The sequence below is a fragment of the Sciurus vulgaris genome (assembly GCF_902686455.1).
Source record: "Sciurus vulgaris genome assembly, chromosome: 18".
NCBI lineage: Eukaryota > Metazoa > Chordata > Mammalia > Rodentia > Sciuridae > Sciurus > Sciurus vulgaris.
Genome location: NC_136479.1, coordinates 1,517,481 through 1,534,393, shown reverse-complemented (window position 1 = coordinate 1,534,393; position 16,913 = coordinate 1,517,481). Strand labels below are relative to the sequence as shown.

The 16,913-nt window shown below is 58.1% G+C and overlaps 1 protein-coding gene across 3 annotated transcripts; it reads left to right on the top strand.

The window, feature by feature from the left end:
- The first annotated feature begins 1,177 nt into the window (after positions 1-1,177).
- HS3ST6 (heparan sulfate-glucosamine 3-sulfotransferase 6) lies at positions 1,178-10,510 on the top strand. Of its 3 annotated transcripts, XM_079120341.1 has the most exons (4): positions 1,178-1,281; positions 2,030-2,954; positions 7,513-9,571; positions 9,605-10,510. In XM_079120341.1, exons 2-3 carry the CDS (start codon positions 2,164-2,166, stop codon positions 8,126-8,128), a joined length of 1,407 nt encoding a protein of 468 aa, XP_078976467.1. In that variant the 5' UTR covers positions 1,178-1,281; positions 2,030-2,163; the 3' UTR covers positions 8,129-9,571; positions 9,605-10,510. The 3 variants fall into 3 exon arrangements, with proteins under 3 accessions (XP_078976467.1, XP_078976466.1, XP_078976468.1); XM_079120340.1 differs by having other exon boundaries at positions 1,185-2,954; XM_079120342.1 differs by lacking the exons at positions 1,178-1,281; positions 2,030-2,954 and adding an exon at positions 2,963-3,107.
- Positions 10,511-16,913: the final 6,403 nt, after the last annotated feature.

The following is a 16,913-nucleotide window of genomic DNA, read 5'->3' as shown; positions in this document are numbered from 1 at the left end:
GTTGATGCCCATTTCTGGGTAGAGGAGATACAGAGAGCAGGAAGTAAGCGATCCTCCCAGGACCCTGTCAGAGAGTCAGAGAGGCGGACTCACCATCCCTAGGTAACACAGGAGCGAGCCAGCAGGGAGCAGGAGCGGGTCTTGAGAGCAAAGCAGGACAGGAGCAGACTGGAGGAGCTGTTGAGGAGTCCTGTGGAGGGGGTGCGGGAGCCCTGTCTTTGGGGAAGACTGAGAAGAAGTCCCTGAAATTGTCAATTTCACCTTCAAAGAGACTCTTCCTGAGGGGTTAAATGTAGAGTTCCTATAAGACCCAGGGATTCTATTCCTAGGTTTATATACCCACGCTGAATGGAACATGTGTCCATGCCACACAGCCTTGTCCATGACTGTTCATACTAGCACCGTTTATTAGAACCAAAAACCAGACATGACCCGAATGTTCTATGACTAATGAGCAGATGAACAAAACTTGGTCTCTCCACACCGAGGAATAATATTTAGCCACAAAAAAGGAACAAAGCCCTGACCCCTGCTACAACATGCATGAACCTGGAAAACATTTGTGCCCAGTGACAGAGGCCAGGCACAGAAGGACAGATCTGGCAAAGAACAGGCAAATCCATAGAGGCAGAAAGCACCTGGGTGGTTGCCAGGGGCTTTTGGGGAGGGGAGAATAGGGAGTTGACTGCCAGCAGGTATGGGATTTCTCTGGGAGGTAATGAAGATGTTCTAAATGGATCTGGTAATGATGGGGCCACACTGAAGCACTGAGTTCCATGCTTTAAGAGGCTGAACTGTGTGGTATGTGGATCACCAGTACCAAGAGTACTGTGGAGTCAGGACGGAAGGCTCCATTCCACAAAGAAGGACCTGGAGACTCAAGAGCAGCCAGAGCCTGAGGCCATGTGGATAGAGCAAGGTGCCCAGGCAGTCTCAGGTGAACTCCAGGCCTCTAAGGGGGGCTGGAGGCTCCCTCTCTCCTTTGCCTGCGACGCTGTTCTCCTCTTCACCTTGTCATCACCTCCAGAAAGCCTTCCCTGACCTCTGCTCCAGTCATGCCCGTCTACTGACTGCACTTGTCGAGTGCCTGTGGGGTGTGGGCTCTGCCTGGGGATGGCCTGAACAAACATGCTGGGGCGAGCAGCCCCAGATTTGTATCCACCCCTCCCCAGAAAGGCAGGCGACGGGGGAAGGAGAGGTCAGTTTCCAAGCTCCCGGTGCCTGGACCTCTGCCCTCTGGCTCCCAGTCAAAGGCCTCCTGAAAGTCCCAGTCCTCAGCAGGTGAGGGGCTTGAGAAAAAGCTATGCTGTTGGGGGAGGGACAGAATCAAAGCCAGGAGTGGGGAAGGTAGCCAGTGCTAGGGAAATGGGATGCAGGGTCACCAGAGAATAAATGTGGGAATCGAGTCCTGGGTGGTGACTGCTTAGATTAGGTGGGTGCTGCAGGGTGAGGTGGGACCCTCTCAGGAGGGCTCTGAGGAGAACCAGTCAGTCTGGAACATATCCTGTTTTAAGCTGGACCAGAAGAAGAACTTCCTAGGATCATTCATGTGCTAGCATGCTCCCCAGACAGTGCTGTGCCAACAACCCGCCCATGGAGCTGCTGGCCAAGGCTTGCCCTAACAAGCAGGTGCAGCCTGGCATCTGGAACCTGAATTGGGGGTCCAATCAGTGGTCTTCAGCCCATTGGTCCAGTATGGTCCCCTTTGCCAGGGCTGCCCAGGGGTAAGTTCTGGATACATCTGTGGACCATGGAGGCCTCTATCCCATAGAAGCTACCTGGGCTGCTGGGACCTGTCCAGATGTTCATCAATGAGCAGAACCCAGGACAAGGGCCTCTTCAAATGGACTGGAGGCTGAGTGTCTGGTGGTGGGGGTGGAAATGGCGGCTGGCACCAACCCTATGGCTGGGAAGGTTGGAACAGAGGCCGGAGCCAGCTGTGAGTAAGGGTGCATCGCAGACCACTCGACCTTTGGGAAACCCCTTCCGGGCGCCAGACTGCCTGCCTGGCCTTATTCTCCCTTTGCAGGTGGACTCCAGGGCTGTCCATGCCTTCTTTGGCCCACTTGGCCCAGCGGCGAGACTCCAGCTCCCGGAGCCCAGAGGTCAATTCGCGCACCTGCCGCCTCTGTCCCGGAGCGGCCACGATGGGTCTTTCGAAGAATGGGTCCTGAGCCACTGAGAAACCCTGTTACTACTTTGAGTCCCTCCCCTGCGCGGCACCCTTCCCACTCCCAGTGCAGGAGCGAAGACCCGAGCCGAACGGGCTGGACCCGCGACCTCCAAGCAGGCGCGTCGGGTCGCCGGGCGCTCGGAGTCGCGCGGGTATCCACCCGTGTCTTTGTGTCCCAGGCGTGGCCCGGGCCGGGGGAAGGGGAGGGGCGTCCGGCCCCGCCCCAGGTCCCGCCCTGTGTCCGCGCCCGGGCTGTCCGGCGTCTAGGCTCAGAGCAGAAGCCGGGCTCCGCCGGCTGTGTGCGGCGCGGGCCGCGATGCGCGCCCGCCTGCGGTCCCCGCTCTCGGGCCCGGGTGTGGCGCGGCCTCATGGCAGTTAGCGGCGGCCTGGGCGGCGGGGCCGGGGACCGCCAGGGCACCGGGCCGGGGCAGGGGCCCCCACCGAGGGCGCCCCGCGCGCCGCTTGCGCTGGTGGCTTTGGTGCTCGGCACCTACTGCCTCTGCGCCCTCCTGCGCCATTGCCCGCCGACCTCCCGCGCCCCGGCACCCGCCCCGGCGCGCACAGAGTTGCCCCGCGCTGCCCGCCGCCCTGGAGTGCCAGGTCTGCCGGTGGCCAGCGGTTCGGGTCGCAGGCGCTTTCCGCAGGCGCTCATAGTGGGCGTGAAGAAGGGCGGCACGCGCGCCCTGCTGGAGTTTCTGCGGCTGCACCCCGACGTCCGCGCGCTCGGCTCTGAACCCCACTTCTTCGACAGGTGCTATGAGCGCGGACTCGCCTGGTATCGGTGAGCTTCCCTATCCGTCTGCCAGTCAGCTTCCATGGGCACTCCAGCTGGTGCCTTGCAGGGAACGCACTGGGAGGAGTCCCGACACTGGGACTAAGACCAGCCTGTTGGGGGCTCCAACTTGACCCCTTGGATGCAGCTCCCAGAGAAAAGGTGGTACCTGGTCAGGGGTCCTGGGAACTTAAGAAACTTCGGGGAAAGCCCAGCGCGAGTCTGCGGAGGGACTCAGCGTGATCGCGGGTGTGGGGTGTGATGATTCCACTCAGAAAGTGGTTTCCAGCCAGTGGGAACTTAGAGCTCAGTGGCACTGTCCCCCATTATTACCCTGAGTATGCATGACTGATCTTCTGCTGGCCAGTTACCTTAGGAGGGGCCTCCCAAAAAGTGTCCTGTCTTACCCTAGGAACCTCTTTTGGCCTTTGGTCTGGAGAAAGTTAGGTCTGGGCTGTGGGAAGGAGAGCTGACCTGCAGTACCTGTCCAGGTGGGGGATCAGAATCCAGTCTCCTGCACAGCGCTCTGTAGCTGCCCTACCTCCTAATTGGGGTGCGGCAGTGGAATGTGGGGGAGCTCCCCATCTCAGCTGAAGCGGACTGCTGAGCTTGGCGCTGGAGGCTGGAGCCAGGCCCTGCCCTCTGCCTCCTGCAGTTGTGCCTGTTCCAGAGGCTCCCTGTCCCTTCCCGTAGAATAATAAGGATTCAAGGCGGGCACTTGCCTCTTCCCCAAAGGTAGGCCTAGCCAAGGTCACCTAGGATTAGTGGGGTCACAAGGATTAGTGGGGGACAGCAGCACCCAGACTCTTGACCCAAATGTGCACACCAGTTTCCCTGTTCCTAGATCCTCCCCTCCAGCCTGCATTAGCTGTTTGCCTTTTGCATTAAGATGACTGGTAGGTTGGAGGGAGAACAGGGGAGCTGACTCCTGAGCTCTGAAGGGGTCGTGCTGGCCTGGTGCAAGGGAAATTGAGCACAGTGAGGGCATCCTCCAAGGTCAGGCTCCAGGGAAGGACCCCTGGCCCAATCCTGGTGTGGGGAGGAGAGGAAGAGCAGAAAGGGGACAGGGACCAGTGTCAAGGAAGCACCTTTTAACAGAGTACAACCTTCGGAGCCCACCACTGTCCCCATGAGCTTTGACAAGGAGTTGAGGGGTTCTGTGCAGGTGAAGAGACGGAGGGAAGCTAGGACAGTGAGATTGGGGGGGCATGGTGCCAAAAGGTACGCAAGGTGCCTGGGCCCTGAGGCCCGTCTGGGCCTGCCCTGGGCACTTGCTCTGCTCTGGGGAGGGTGTGGGGTCTGAGAGGCAGCAGGGTGATCCCTCGAGTGGGGGTCCCCTGGGGGGACCTTGGGGAGGCTGACATACCCAGGACAGGAGTGGGGGATATTCAGGGCAGTGTAACCCTGGTGAGAGGAGACATTTTACTTCCTGATTTTTCAGACACCTCCAGTGGAGGGTTGCAGAGGGTGGCTGTAGAGGGCTGAGGTCGTGTGGCCACAGTCCCTTTAATACAGGGCTGTCCCTTGGGGCTGGTCAGCACCGACTCCTGTGAGTCAGAGTGTGCTGCCTGAGCTTCTGGAAGGTGTGTCCTAGTGTCTCAGACATGCCATGTGCTGATGTGTGGGAACACGGTGCTGGGACCTTTGTGGCTGTCTGCTCTTTCAGCCATCATGAATATGCCCCGATCTGAACATGCCCACCCCTGCCTCAGTGTTCCTAGTTCCTGCAGGGCTCCATACCAGATGTGGGTTGGGGAAGGCAGAAGAGGAGCTGCCAGTTCCCCCAGCCAGGTTTCTGGGACCCTGCTCCATTGGGAACTGCTCTGCACTTCCCCCCAGCAGGGACCCTGACCATCCCCTGGCCTTGGCAGATAGGTCCTGAGTTGCCCATGGCCACACCTTTCTCCCTCCCTGGACCTCCATTAGCTCATCTTTTGGGTGCTTGAGCACCATGTCCCTGGAGAGCCCCAAACTCAAACAGGATCTGCTACATATTCACTCATCATTGAGCACCCGTTATTTGCCAGGTGCTGGGGTCACACCAATCCCCCAGGGACTGTCTGGGAGAGGATGTCCCATCTGGGGACAGGTAGGAGCCATATTTGACCATAATACTCTGGAAAAGCAAGAGGAGGTGACAGGGGTTCTGGGGGAGAACCTCCGTAGTTCCCGGGATGCAATGAATGTGGGGGGGGGGGCGTCTGAGTCTGTAGGGAGACAAGTCCTCCCTGTCCTGTGGCTGAGGACACAATCCTGGCATCAGGATCTGAGAGCGCTGGTTTCTGCTGGGTCCCCCACTGCTAGATCGCCAGGCGAGGTGTGGGACAGGAGGTGGGGGCGCTGAGATGGGAAGAGGGAGAGTGACCCAGGACTGGGTGGAAGCCACAGGGAAATGCAGACCAGATGAGGTGGGCTCGCAGTGGGGGAGGGTCCTCTGAACAGCCTGTTAGAGGTTGGCCATGTAGGTCAGCGCTTTGAGCTGCTCATCTTCCCCCACCCGCAAAGTGTTCATCCCTGCTCTCCATGAGGCCCAGGAGGCACTGATCCCAAAGATCTCAGACCTCAGAGCTGGCTTGTGGCAGGAGTGAGTCTAGGAAGTCCTTGTCCCCAGTCCTCCTGCTCCCTTCATTGGCAGGGGATCTGGGAGGTACTGCCCCCTCGGAAGTTCTCTCCCGGGGAGAGAAAGCATTTGGGGGAGGGCTGGTGTGCAGGCTTCCAGCAGGAGAAGGGGTCAGGATGTTCAGAACCAGGTGACTAGTCTGGGAAGGAAAAGGTCTGGGCCCCTGAGGTCACTTGGTGGGGAGGGGGGGTGTGGTCAGGGCACATCAAAGATGGGAGGGGATGAGCTGGGGATGGGGCTTTAAGCGGTGTCCACCCTTCCCGCCTGCAGGTCTCAGCAGTGAGCTGAGTGAGGGGACACTCCCCTTCTTATGACTTCCCTCCCAGGGAAGGGGGCCCTGGCTGGCAGGTTGCAGCCAGGGTCTCTTCGAGCTTTCCTTAGGGAAGTCTGGGTGCTATCCCCACGAGGATCCCCAGACGTACGAGGTAGGTGGTGGGAGTCAGGGGTTCTGGGAAGAGAAGCCATGCAGACGCCCCTTCCGGGAGGGCTCCCAGCAGGGCATCTTCAGCATGTCCTGCTTCCTCTCTGGCCTCAGTGAGCTGCCTATCAACTGGGAGGAGGGCAGGGTGAGCATGGTTCTGACTCACAAGCCTGGTGAGGTCTCTCGGCCAGCTCCACCCTGTACTGCCCACCCAGCTGTGCCTTGGCTGTGGCTGGTGCTGGGGAGCCTGGCACCCTGGGTCTCACTCTTGCCCGTTGGGTACAGGTACACAACCTCCTGTCCCCCACAGGCAACTGCAGCCTGGGGCTGTGTGCACCTCTCAGGCCTGATGCACTTCCCTGGAAGTCTGAACAGGAGAGAGGACACAGGTCTGGGGGTCAGTTAGACTGGCTGAGACCTGGACTTGGCCCTGTGTGTCCCCCTCCTGGCCAGGCCAGCCTGGGGACTCTTGGTGGGAGCAGGGCTGGGCGGGGCCAGGCAGGGTTGGGCAGAGATGTCCCCTTCCTAGCACAGGCTCTTTGTTGACTAGTTCCCAGCCCCCTTGGAGGTGTTTGCTCAGCTGACTTGCCCTGCCCTGCTCGACCTCACCCTGCACTACCTGGCTGGCAGGTGCACCCTCAGGATACCACTAGGGGTGCCTGGGCCTGCCCAGGCAGTGGGCTTAGAATGGGCTCCCCCAGGTTTGAAAAGGTAAGGGGGCCGTGGTCAGCTGACTCCCTCTGAACCTTGAGACTGAGTTGGTGCCCTCCTCCCTCCAGAATGAGGGGAATCTCAGAAGTGCTGTGTTCTTGGCCCAGCACCCTGGGACCCTGCAAGGCCTGGAAAACCCAGAGGTCACAGCCAACTCACTGTTTTCTCAGATGTGCGGTTTCTACTGGTGGCTCTTTGGTGTTCTGGGTTGGGCCCAGGTGGGGACTGAAGTAGAGAGAGGGTGTAATTAAACTACAGGCTGAGGGCAGAGGCCCCCCTGCCAGTGAGTCCTGTCAATAATAATAATTGATGACCTAATTCAGGGATGCTGTCAGCCTCTGAATGAGACGGTGACCTCAAATGATTGCAGCACAGAGGCCTTGGGGCCACACGGTCAGGCTGGCCAGCTCAGGGGTACTTGGTCTGGGGTCAGAGTGATGTCAAGGTTGGGGCCCAGCAGCTCTGGGGAGGACGGGTCTAACGGTCAGGGTTGCAGGACTTGAAGGAACAGGCATGTGGGGGGGAGCTCCTAGAGCTTTCCCAGGATGCCAAAGGGTCGATGAGGAGCTCCCTGGCCACCCTGTTCCCAGTGACCATCGTCCTGTTTTCCCTGGGCCCCTCACAGCCCACCTCCCATTCTAGCTCTTCAGGAACTGGGCCTGAGTGGGAGGGAGGGGCTCACCTCGGGCACCTGAGGCGTCCCTAGAGCAAGAGGGCTCAGTCCCAGGTCTAAGCCCAGGGGACGTGACATCAGAGCAGAGTGCTCGTCCATGACCAGCACCCATTCAGGCCCTTCCTCCTCCCATCATCCCCAGGAGTTTGATGCCACGCACCCTGGATGGCCAGATCACCATGGAGAAGACCCCCAGCTACTTTGTCACGCGGGAGGCCCCCCGCCGAATCCACAGCATGTCCCCAGACACGAAGCTGATCGTGGTGGTGCGGAACCCAGTGACCCGGGCCATCTCCGACTATGCCCAGATGCTCTCCAAGACCCCTGGCCTGCCCAGCTTCCGTGCCTTGGCCTTCCGTCATGGCCTGGGCCCTGTGGACACGGCCTGGAGTGCTGTTCGCATCGGCCTCTATGCCCAGCACTTGGACAACTGGCTGCCCTACTTCCCCCTGTCCCATTTTCTGTTTGTCAGTGGTGAGCGCCTGGTCAGCGATCCAGCAGGAGAGGTCGGGCGTGTGCAGGACTTCCTGGGCCTCAAACGGGTTGTCACTGACAAGCACTTCTATTTCAATGCCACCAAGGGCTTCCCCTGCCTCAAGAAGGCCCCCGGGAGCAGCCGCCCCCGCTGCCTGGGCAAATCCAAGGGCAGGCCCCACCCCGTCGTGCCCCCCGCTGTGGTCCAGCGCCTGCAGGACTTCTACCGGCCCTTCAACCGCAAGTTCTACCAGATGACTGGCCAGGACTTTGGCTGGGACTGAGCAGCCGCAGGCGGACACGTCCTGGACACTCGGTAGCCGTACTTTACATTTGCCCATCTGGCCAGAGCAGGCTGCCTACTCATGCTGGGTAGAGAATATTTAAGGAATAAAGTCTGGATGGATATCTTTCCACTTGGCCTCGGATGGGAAGTGCTCACACCAGGTGACTCTACAGGTGCTGATGGAGCTTCAGGTGCCATCCTAAACCCATTCCTGATACCTTCTTGGAGGTGGCAAGCACTTGATCACATGTCACAGATTAATTTATGAGGCTCAGAGAGGGTTAGCGCCTGCCTAGTGACACATAGCTTAACTCTGGTGACTCGGGAGGTTCCAGTCAGGTTCTCTTCTTGAACTTGGGAGGATGAGCAGGGTTGGCTCCAATCTGGGATGAGGATATTGAGACCCTGGGTTGCCCCTCTGTGGTGGGCAGGACTGAAGTCGGGTCTGGCCAACTGTGCCTACTGCCCCCATGACCTCAGCTGATCCTGCACCCAGTTCCGGGGTTGCTCCCTCCTGGCAGCCTCCTGGAACTGCCAGGCAGTGAGCTGCAGATGGCTTTCAGTCAAGCCCGTAGAGTGGAGTCCGACCCACAAGACCCTGCCCACTGCCCCAGGCCCTCACTGCCCCAGCCAGATCTGCTGCCTTTATCTGTGCCTTCCCTCAGGACAGGACAGGAACCAGTGCCCATCTGCAGCCCAGTTGCCCACTCCTAACCAGTGAAGCCTCTGTAGACTTCTGCAGGCTGGGGTGCTCCTCCACCCCTCTCCGGGGGAATATGAGGCCCCTCAGTAATGACTCTCACCTGCTCCTGGCTTTGCTCGCCGCCAGGTGCCTACCAGCTGCTCTAATAATGACCCTGGGGCTGCTGGGCCCAGCCCCGCATGCCTGTGCTGTCCTGACCTGCCACAGGGCCTGGCTATGTTCTTGGCACACCAGGCTGCCTCTTGGATTTCATGGCTTGTCCTTGTTCCGGATGTGGCCTTTCTACTTCTCGGTTCCTTGGGCTACTCTGTCCTGGGTCTCAGGGACACAAGCAGCGAGGGATAGTTCAAGGGACTGGATTGGGGGCAGTCTCACCGTGAGCCAGTGGCCCCACCAGTCACCACGTCCTCTGTCTTTGTCACATGATCCCATCATGTTGTGGACACAGGGTCAGTTAATGTTGGTGTTCCAAGAGGCTTATTGGGCCAGAGGAGGTCGATGGGGACATGGGTCTCTGGCTGTCAGAGACCTGCCCACTGCTCCTACTACTCTGTGGGCCCAGTGGAGCTGGGCTGAGGGGCTGGACCTGTCTCAGGTCCCTTCTTCCCCTGCAGGTCGGGGGACGGTTACAGACTCCCCTCCTGGCTCCCACTGAGCAAGTGCAGTTCCAGTGTGGTGGGCAGATGTGGGCCCAGATGTGAGGAGATGAGCACTTAGCTTTCCGCAGACTCAAGACTGGTGTGGTAAGGGGAAGGGCTGGCCAACTTACAGTAACCAGGTGAGGAAGGGACAGAGATCCACTCCAGGACCCGGCTGAGCAGTGAGTGCTAGGCTTGGGGGTGTGTTCCCACCCTCCGTGCTGGGGTGGAAGGGAAGGCAGGACAGCCCCAGCCAGGCCCAGCCAGGTCCATGCACATGCACATCCCCTCTTCTCTCTGGACGCTGAGCTTGCTCTGTCTGGGAGCCTCAGGCCCCCACCATCTCCTGGCCCCTCTTTTGTCCTCCTACAATGAGCTCTCTGAATGGCAGCTAGAGGAGTGTCTTCAGATTCCATTATTTCAAAATGCTCCAATCCCAGCCCTACCCCCACTGCTTCTAGGATGAAGACCAGATGCCTGCCTGCAGCTGTGAAGGCCCTCTGGGCTCTCCCCACATCTGCCTGCTCCCCTCAGCCCTTTGGGGCCTGCCATGATGGCCCTGGCCGGTTCTTCACGCCTGCTGTGGTCCTTCCAACCTCAGGGACCTGGCACATGCTGCTCCTCTGTCTGAAGCGCCTGTCCCCACAGCCAGTGTGGATGGAGGTGGAGGGCCCAGCTCCTGCATGGGCTGCCTTCCTCTCCCACCTGCGTTTAGAACTGCTTTTGTGAGCTTATCCAGGTGACCCACTTTCCTTTAGGGCTCAGAGTTGTGGGGCACTGGTTTACCTGGCTTTGGGGCCTAGGCCCAGGGCTCAGGGACAGATTCTGGAAGCAGAGGGACAAGGGGTGGGCAGGCCTGCCTGCTTGTCCCACCCATGGGAACTCAGCCTGCGGGTCTATGCCCAGTGCAAGGTGTCCAGCTGTGCTTCAGAACACACTGTGTGCAGATGTAGTGGGTCCTGCAGGCTGTATGGCGGGGGGGTGGGTACTCCTTGGGGGAGTCATCAGCCTTTAATTAAAGTAAATTGTTTCCCCAGCTGCTCCATGGTTTTCCATGTTGGAATGTTCTAGAACGGGTGAGAAGTGCTGATTCAATTACTTTCTTCCTGTCCTGACCAGGAGAAGGGGCGTGGGATGGGAATGAGCAGGGGTGGGGGTCCTCATATCCCTGGGTTCAGAAAGGGGCTTGGAGAAGCCTGGGGAGGGGGCCTCATTCAGCCCCAGACTCCTGGGGCCCTGGGGAGGTGGGTGGCGCTGGTGAGGGTGGTGTTACAGCTCTGGGCCTTAAGCGTGGCAGATACTGAAGCCTGAGCAGGCCCTGGCCCGTTAAGTTGGAAGCAGGGAGGGGCGGGATCGTCCTCCTCACTGGGAGTCTGCATTAGTAATCGGGAAGCCCCCTCTAGGAGAGGAGACCCAGAAAGTGCTGGCCGTTTGTCCTCCTACTCCCTGTTGGCACCCCTGTGAAGGCACTCATCAGGCTGTCCATCCCGAGGGAATGGTGTTGCTGTGCCTGACCTCAGGGATGGGTCAAGGGAGGACCTGGGATCAGAGCCCACCTGGGGCTGGGCCTGCTGACCCCTGTTCCTCCAGGGAGGCCTGCTTAAGGTCACTGGTTCTGGGTGAACCCTGTGATCAGGGCTGAGCTGGCCTCCTGTGGTAGAGCCGATGGGGCTGGGGGCCAGGGTGAGGAGTCTCTGGCTCATTCCCCTCTGGACTCCGTGGAGACTGTGCAGAGCAGGACTGGGGAGGGAGGGGAGGGTCTGCTCTGGACAGCACCTGTGGGTCCCTTATCCAGGATGAGGGGTGCTTGGGAAAGGCCTGATCCTTCTGGTCCTTGTGGCTGGTCTCCACATGGCCCAAGGTGGACAGTTCAGGGTCTTCTCACTCCAGCCTCATGCAGTGGCCATTCTCAGGCTGCAGGAGGGGACACGTCGTGGGTGAGGGAAGGACTGAGTGACTTCGGAGGAACTGGATCCCCTTGTCGCCCCTGCCCCATGCCTCTCCTGGCTCCCCAGGCCTGAGCTCCTTTCTGTTTGCGGGCCTGCCCTGCACTCCCCCTCCCCTCTGAGGAGCTGCCAAGCAGCGGTTTTCCAAGGGGTCCCTCTGCAGTGACTTTGCCAGGGCAGGGATGGCTGAAGCCCAGATGCTTTAGTCTGGGCGGTGCCGTGTTCTAGTGCTGGGCCACCCAGGCCCTCTGTGCCCATGGAATACTGTGCAGCGGAGTCTGGGAAGTGCTGCCCTCATGAACCTGGTGGCTCCCTCCTGCTGGACTCTTCCATTCCAGAAGGTTCCTTTTGAATTGGCAAGGGCTAACTCTTGAGGCCAGATGGTGGGGACTGAGGGGTGAGGATGGTTCCTTGTGAATTCCTTTCATCCACCTTGTCCTAGGGGCAGCTTCGGGCAGCCAGGACCCACGGGCAGGAGTCCTGCAGGAAGCCCCTTGCTCCTGTGGCCCAGAGTCCCTCTGAGCATCCCTCAGGCTTTCTGGTTCTGAACTGGCTCTTTTTCTCTATTTCCAGTGTGTCGGTCCCATGCTTCTAATCAGTGCCTGAGCCCCCTTGTCTGTCTGGGCCGTCACCTTCTGGGGTCCGGGTTCTAAATGTCAGGTGACATGCTGAGGGCTCTGGAGAGATGGGAGGAGGGGCAGGGATGGCATCTGGGTGGGCCCAACAGGTTCATCCATTCTTTCAGCCCACAGGTACTGAGGACTCCACAGTGGACAGGGCAGTGCCTGACTACCTGGAGTCACCAAGAGGCCAGGGAGACCAAGTGAGCCCTAAGTACAAAGTGTGACAGGCACCAGGAAGCAGGGGCAAGAGAGGAGGGGAGCTGCCTCAGTGGGACTTTCCCTCAGAGAGTAGGCAACCAGGAGGGCATTAATGTGCCAGGGCAGAGGCAGCAGTCGCCTCAAGCAGGGGACACACAGGCACTGGTAGGTGACGGAGGGCAAATCCCAACTCTGAGGGATAGGTTGTGGCTCAGTGTCAGATGCTTTTCTCTCATGTGCAGGGCCCTGTGTTCAATCTCCAGTTCTGAGGGGGGAAAAAAGAAAGAAAAAAGCAAATTCCTGGCTATGAGACAGGTTTGCACATATCACCCAAAGTCTTGGAGGTAAGGATTTGTATGGATACTCACACACCCACACCCATGGCAGCTGTGTTCACAATAGCCAAGAAGTAGAAACAGCCCAAGTGCCCATCAGCAGATGAGCAGGAAAACTAAATGTGATGTGTGCCTGCAGTTACAAAAAAAGTAATGATCATTTTTTTTCCATATAGGAACTCGAACCTAGGGCCTTGTGCATGCTGGGCAAGTGCTGCAACCCCCAGTCGCAGAATAATGTTCTGACACCTGCTACTATGTGGATCAACCTCAGAAACATCATGCTAAGTGAAAGTGGCCAGCCAGGGAAGTTATATACAAGGTGTTTGTATGAAATGTGCAGAATAGCAAATCCATAAAGACCAAAGCAGATTGGTGGTTGCCAGTGCTGGAGGTAGGAGGGATGGGGAGTGGCTGCTTAGTGGTTGTGGAGTTCCTTTCAAAATGATGAGAACATTCTGGAACTGGATTAAAGCGTTGGTCGAACAACTTTAGGAATGCACTAAATGCCACTGAATTGTTCACATTAAAACGGTTGATTTTGTGTGAATTTCACCTTATTTAAAAAAAAAAAAAAAAAGATAGCTACAGACAACTGGGCAGGGCAGGTGTTGGGAGGGAAGGTCCTGGGAGAGCTCTGTTAGTTCTGTTAGGACATGCAAGCTTCGTGAGGAAGCACCCAGCTGTGTGGGACAGACACCACAGAAGCAGGGATTCAGGGCGCAGCCCGCGGGCGGCTGCAGGGACACTACTGGTGGAGCCGGCCGTGGGCTGTGCGAGGGAGCAGGAGGTCCTGCCAGCCCCAAGTGTGCTCCCAGCTTCCTTCTGACACCTCAGGTTGCTTCTTCCCCAGCCATTTCTTCCGTACCTGCTCCATCTGTCCTCAGTGCAGAGCTTGGGGACTCTGTGTGTGGCTCTCCTCCAGGATGCCATCACAAATCCTGGTTGCTTTGTGACAGTGCTCAGCTCTGTCTCTTCGTCAGCAGGAACCTGCCAGCTCTGCACTGCAGCTTGGGAATGGTGTCCATGCACCATCTGGAGTGGACACGCCTTGCTGCTCCCTGTGTCTCAGGGCCACTGTCCTTTGCTGTCTGGGGTTGTAGCCACATTTTTGTGTATTTTGTCTTGTTCTTTGCTTGTTTTAGGCAGAAGGGTCAATCCAGTTCTTGTCACTCCATCTTGGCCCAAAGAAGGCCTTTATGTCAGAGGGAAATAAATGTTAAAAAAAAAAAAAAAAAGGGAAAGAAACGGAGTGGGTCCCATTTCCTCCTCTGGCTCTCAACAGGGAACGGGACTGCTGCACCTCTGTCCCCTCCTGAGCATCACCCCTGTGGACAGAGTCGGTCAGCATCCAAAAGGGCTTTCTTGGGCAAGTCTAGCCACTCTGGCCCAGAGGGAGTGAGAGGGTCAGGGTGTGCACCAGAGAGCTGCTGTCCCCTGGCATCCAGCACTGTCCCCCTTCTTGTCCCCATCCCTGATGGCAGGGAGTGCATAAAAGGATCCTTGTTATAAAGGAGGAGGCTCAAAGTGGGAGGTGGCACACCATCACAGCTCCCCCCGGAGGTGGCTCAGGGGCCCCAGGGACCTTATAGGATGTCCCTGGATGGAGGTTCTGAGCAAGATGCCTCCAGCAGACCAGCCTTCAGGTGGAGGGAGGACAGGCAAGGCCTCAAGTTCTCGGAAGAGGTTCTTGAGGCTTCTAGTGCAGGAAGTGGGGATGCAGGATCCATGCTGGGTGGCAGAGTGGCCCGGAGCAGGCCGTCCATCTGGGCCCTGCTGGGCTGCTGGTGTACGTGCACAACTGTCTGCATGCTTGGAACCACTGGTGCACTAGGACGTGGAGAAAGATTTCTATTCCCTGACTTAGATTTCTCTCTAGAAACTGCCTAAAGATTGTTCTTCCTTCCAACTCCTGTGAGGACCTGTACAGATGCTGGGCCTGTGATTAGGAAACCAGTCAGAGTAAGTCTGCAAACCAGCCGCCTCAGAATGTACCCTCAGAATTCTTTCTTTACGGAGCTTGCTGAGTGGTGATCCAGAGAGGGCAACGGAGATTGTATTATATTCCCTGAGAGGAGGGGCACAGGAGAGGCACAGGGGCCAGCAGGGGCCAAAGGAGCAGGGGAAACTGAGGCCTAGGCTCTTGGAGTCTAGGTCTCCAGGAAGGTGGAGCCCAGGTGTGGCTAGCATGAATAATGCTGGGGGCCTTTGGCGTGGCTGGCATCCCTGGTTGGCCTTGGGTGGTTCAGGGCGGGGTCAGGAGCTTGTTGAGAGTCGGGAAAGGAGCAGGGTAAGGAGCAGGTAGGACATGGGGCTCTGGGTGACAGGGCAGATGAACAGGTGGCTGTTAGTTTGGCCTGTGATTAATGGATGTCAGATAAGGAAATACAGAACCTGAGAGAACACAGAACACCAACCCATATCCAAGGCTGTGCCAGGAGCCATTTCCCGTGGAGCTACGGACCTGCAGTCATGGAACACAGCCCCATCCTGGGGACCTGTCTCACCCTGGTTCATTCTGGGTCATAGGCTGCTGCTGCCTTGGGCTGGGCTGGAACAGCAATGAGTCTCACGGTGACCCACCTCAGAGACTCTCTGGATTCCTCCCCAGACAGGACAGTGAGTCCAGGGAGACGTGGGACAACCTGGGAACATAGTCCCTGCTGGCCTTGAGTATTGAGGATGGGCAGGCTAGGCAGGGCCCTTGAGGGCTCCTGGAGGCCAGTTGGCTCCCTCTGGCAAGGGGGCCAAGTGCTGCATCTCCAGATGGGCTGTGGGCAGGGTCTGACTGAGAACCTGGCTGAAGCCCTGGCTCTCAGGGACACATGGCACAGCAGCCACCAGGGAGGCTAGATGGATCGGAACCCACTGAGACCAGAGACCCTTTGACAGGACCTGTGTAAGCCATCCCGCAACAGGCACTGCGGAGGCTTCTGGACATGGGCGAGGGTGCCTCTCCAGCTCAAAGCCAAGCTTCCGGCTTTCAGGCCGAGAATTCCTTTCATACTGCTTAATCTGACCCATATTGTGTGTGCTTTTTGCTGGAAGAGCCATACGAAAACAGTCAGTCAACCAAAACAGTTAATGCAAAACTGTTTCCAGAAGGATTTCATATGCGAGCCTTCTGATTAAGGGGAAAACGAGATCTCCAGCCGGGCAATCGAGAACAATCCGAGATCTTGTTCTCACTGTCTCTCAGCTCCCACCGCTCCTGGCTGGGCCCCCTTGCAGGGGGGAGAGCGGCCCAACTCCACAGCCTCCCACGGTCAGATCCTATCATCTCTCTTCCGTCTTCCACCAGGGAGGACAGGATATCTGATGGGAAGCCGATCTGGAGACAAAACGCTCTGACCGCCGGAGGGAAAGCTGTCTCCCACAGAGGATCTCAGTGGCCGAGCAGCAGGGGGGACTCCTGCCAAACATGCCAATGTTGGGGGAGAAGCGTCTGGAGACTGTCTGGCCCCTTGTTTCACTGTCTGGACTCTGATTGGGGGTGGGGGCAAGGGTGGTGCAGGGGCCCTGTGTTTCATTGCTGTCCAGTCCTACTGGGGGCAGCGAGGGGAGGAAAGAGGGCAGCAGGCTAGGCATGGGGGGAAGTGAAAAAGCAAAGTCAGACTCTGGTCCCTAGGGGGTTCACCAGCCCCTTCTTGGTGGGCTCAGACGTCCCGGGAGTTGGAAGAGAGAGCCAGAGGTAGATGCCCCTGATGGCGAGGATGGTGTTCCCTGGCAGCTGCCATGGATCCTCCTGGAGAGGTTTACACGGAAAATGCTTGAAGTGCTTGCTGTCAGCCTGGCTTCGGGCAGACACTCACTCAGTGGTATTTCATTTATGTGACTGGGCAGGAACCGTGCTGCCAGGCACACCCAGCTTCTGTGCCACCGTGTGGGGGTTCCTGTGGAGCAGAGGAAGCCATGCTCCTCCACAGAAGTCCTCAGGTGGCCAGGTGTAGGACGGAGCTCCCAGGACCTCCAACCTCTGGTGTGCACATCCTCTAAGACCCCCTGGCCCCAAGGGGAGGGACCTATAGATGTGATGGATGTCACTCCTGTGATTCAGCAACTGATCACTTGAATTCTCATAAGGAAAGGTCTCCTGGGCAGGTCTGACTAATGAGGTGGGCTCTTAATAGGAGGTCTCCTCTTGGGGTGATGAAAATGTCCTGGAACCAGAAGAGGTTGTGACCGGCAGCCTAGCCCAGGAAGCCTGCCTGGGTCCTGGCTAGCTGGATTTGTTCGCCTGCCTGCATGAGAAACAGGTGAAAGATGGAAAAAGGTAAAGTGAGCTTTATGCAGTTTGATCAGCTAGATTGCTTCTCTCTGTCAGTCCTCAGAAAGTCACA

Excerpts from the sequence above, each read along its gene's own strand:
- HS3ST6 (XM_079120341.1), top strand. The coding sequence starts at position 2,164 with ATGGGTCCTGAGCCACTGAGAAACCCTGTTACTACTTTGAGTCCCTCC. Across the intron at positions 2,955-7,512 it reads CGCGGACTCGCCTGGTATCG|GAGTTTGATGCCACGCACCC; the intron begins GTGAGCTTCCCT and ends CATCATCCCCAG.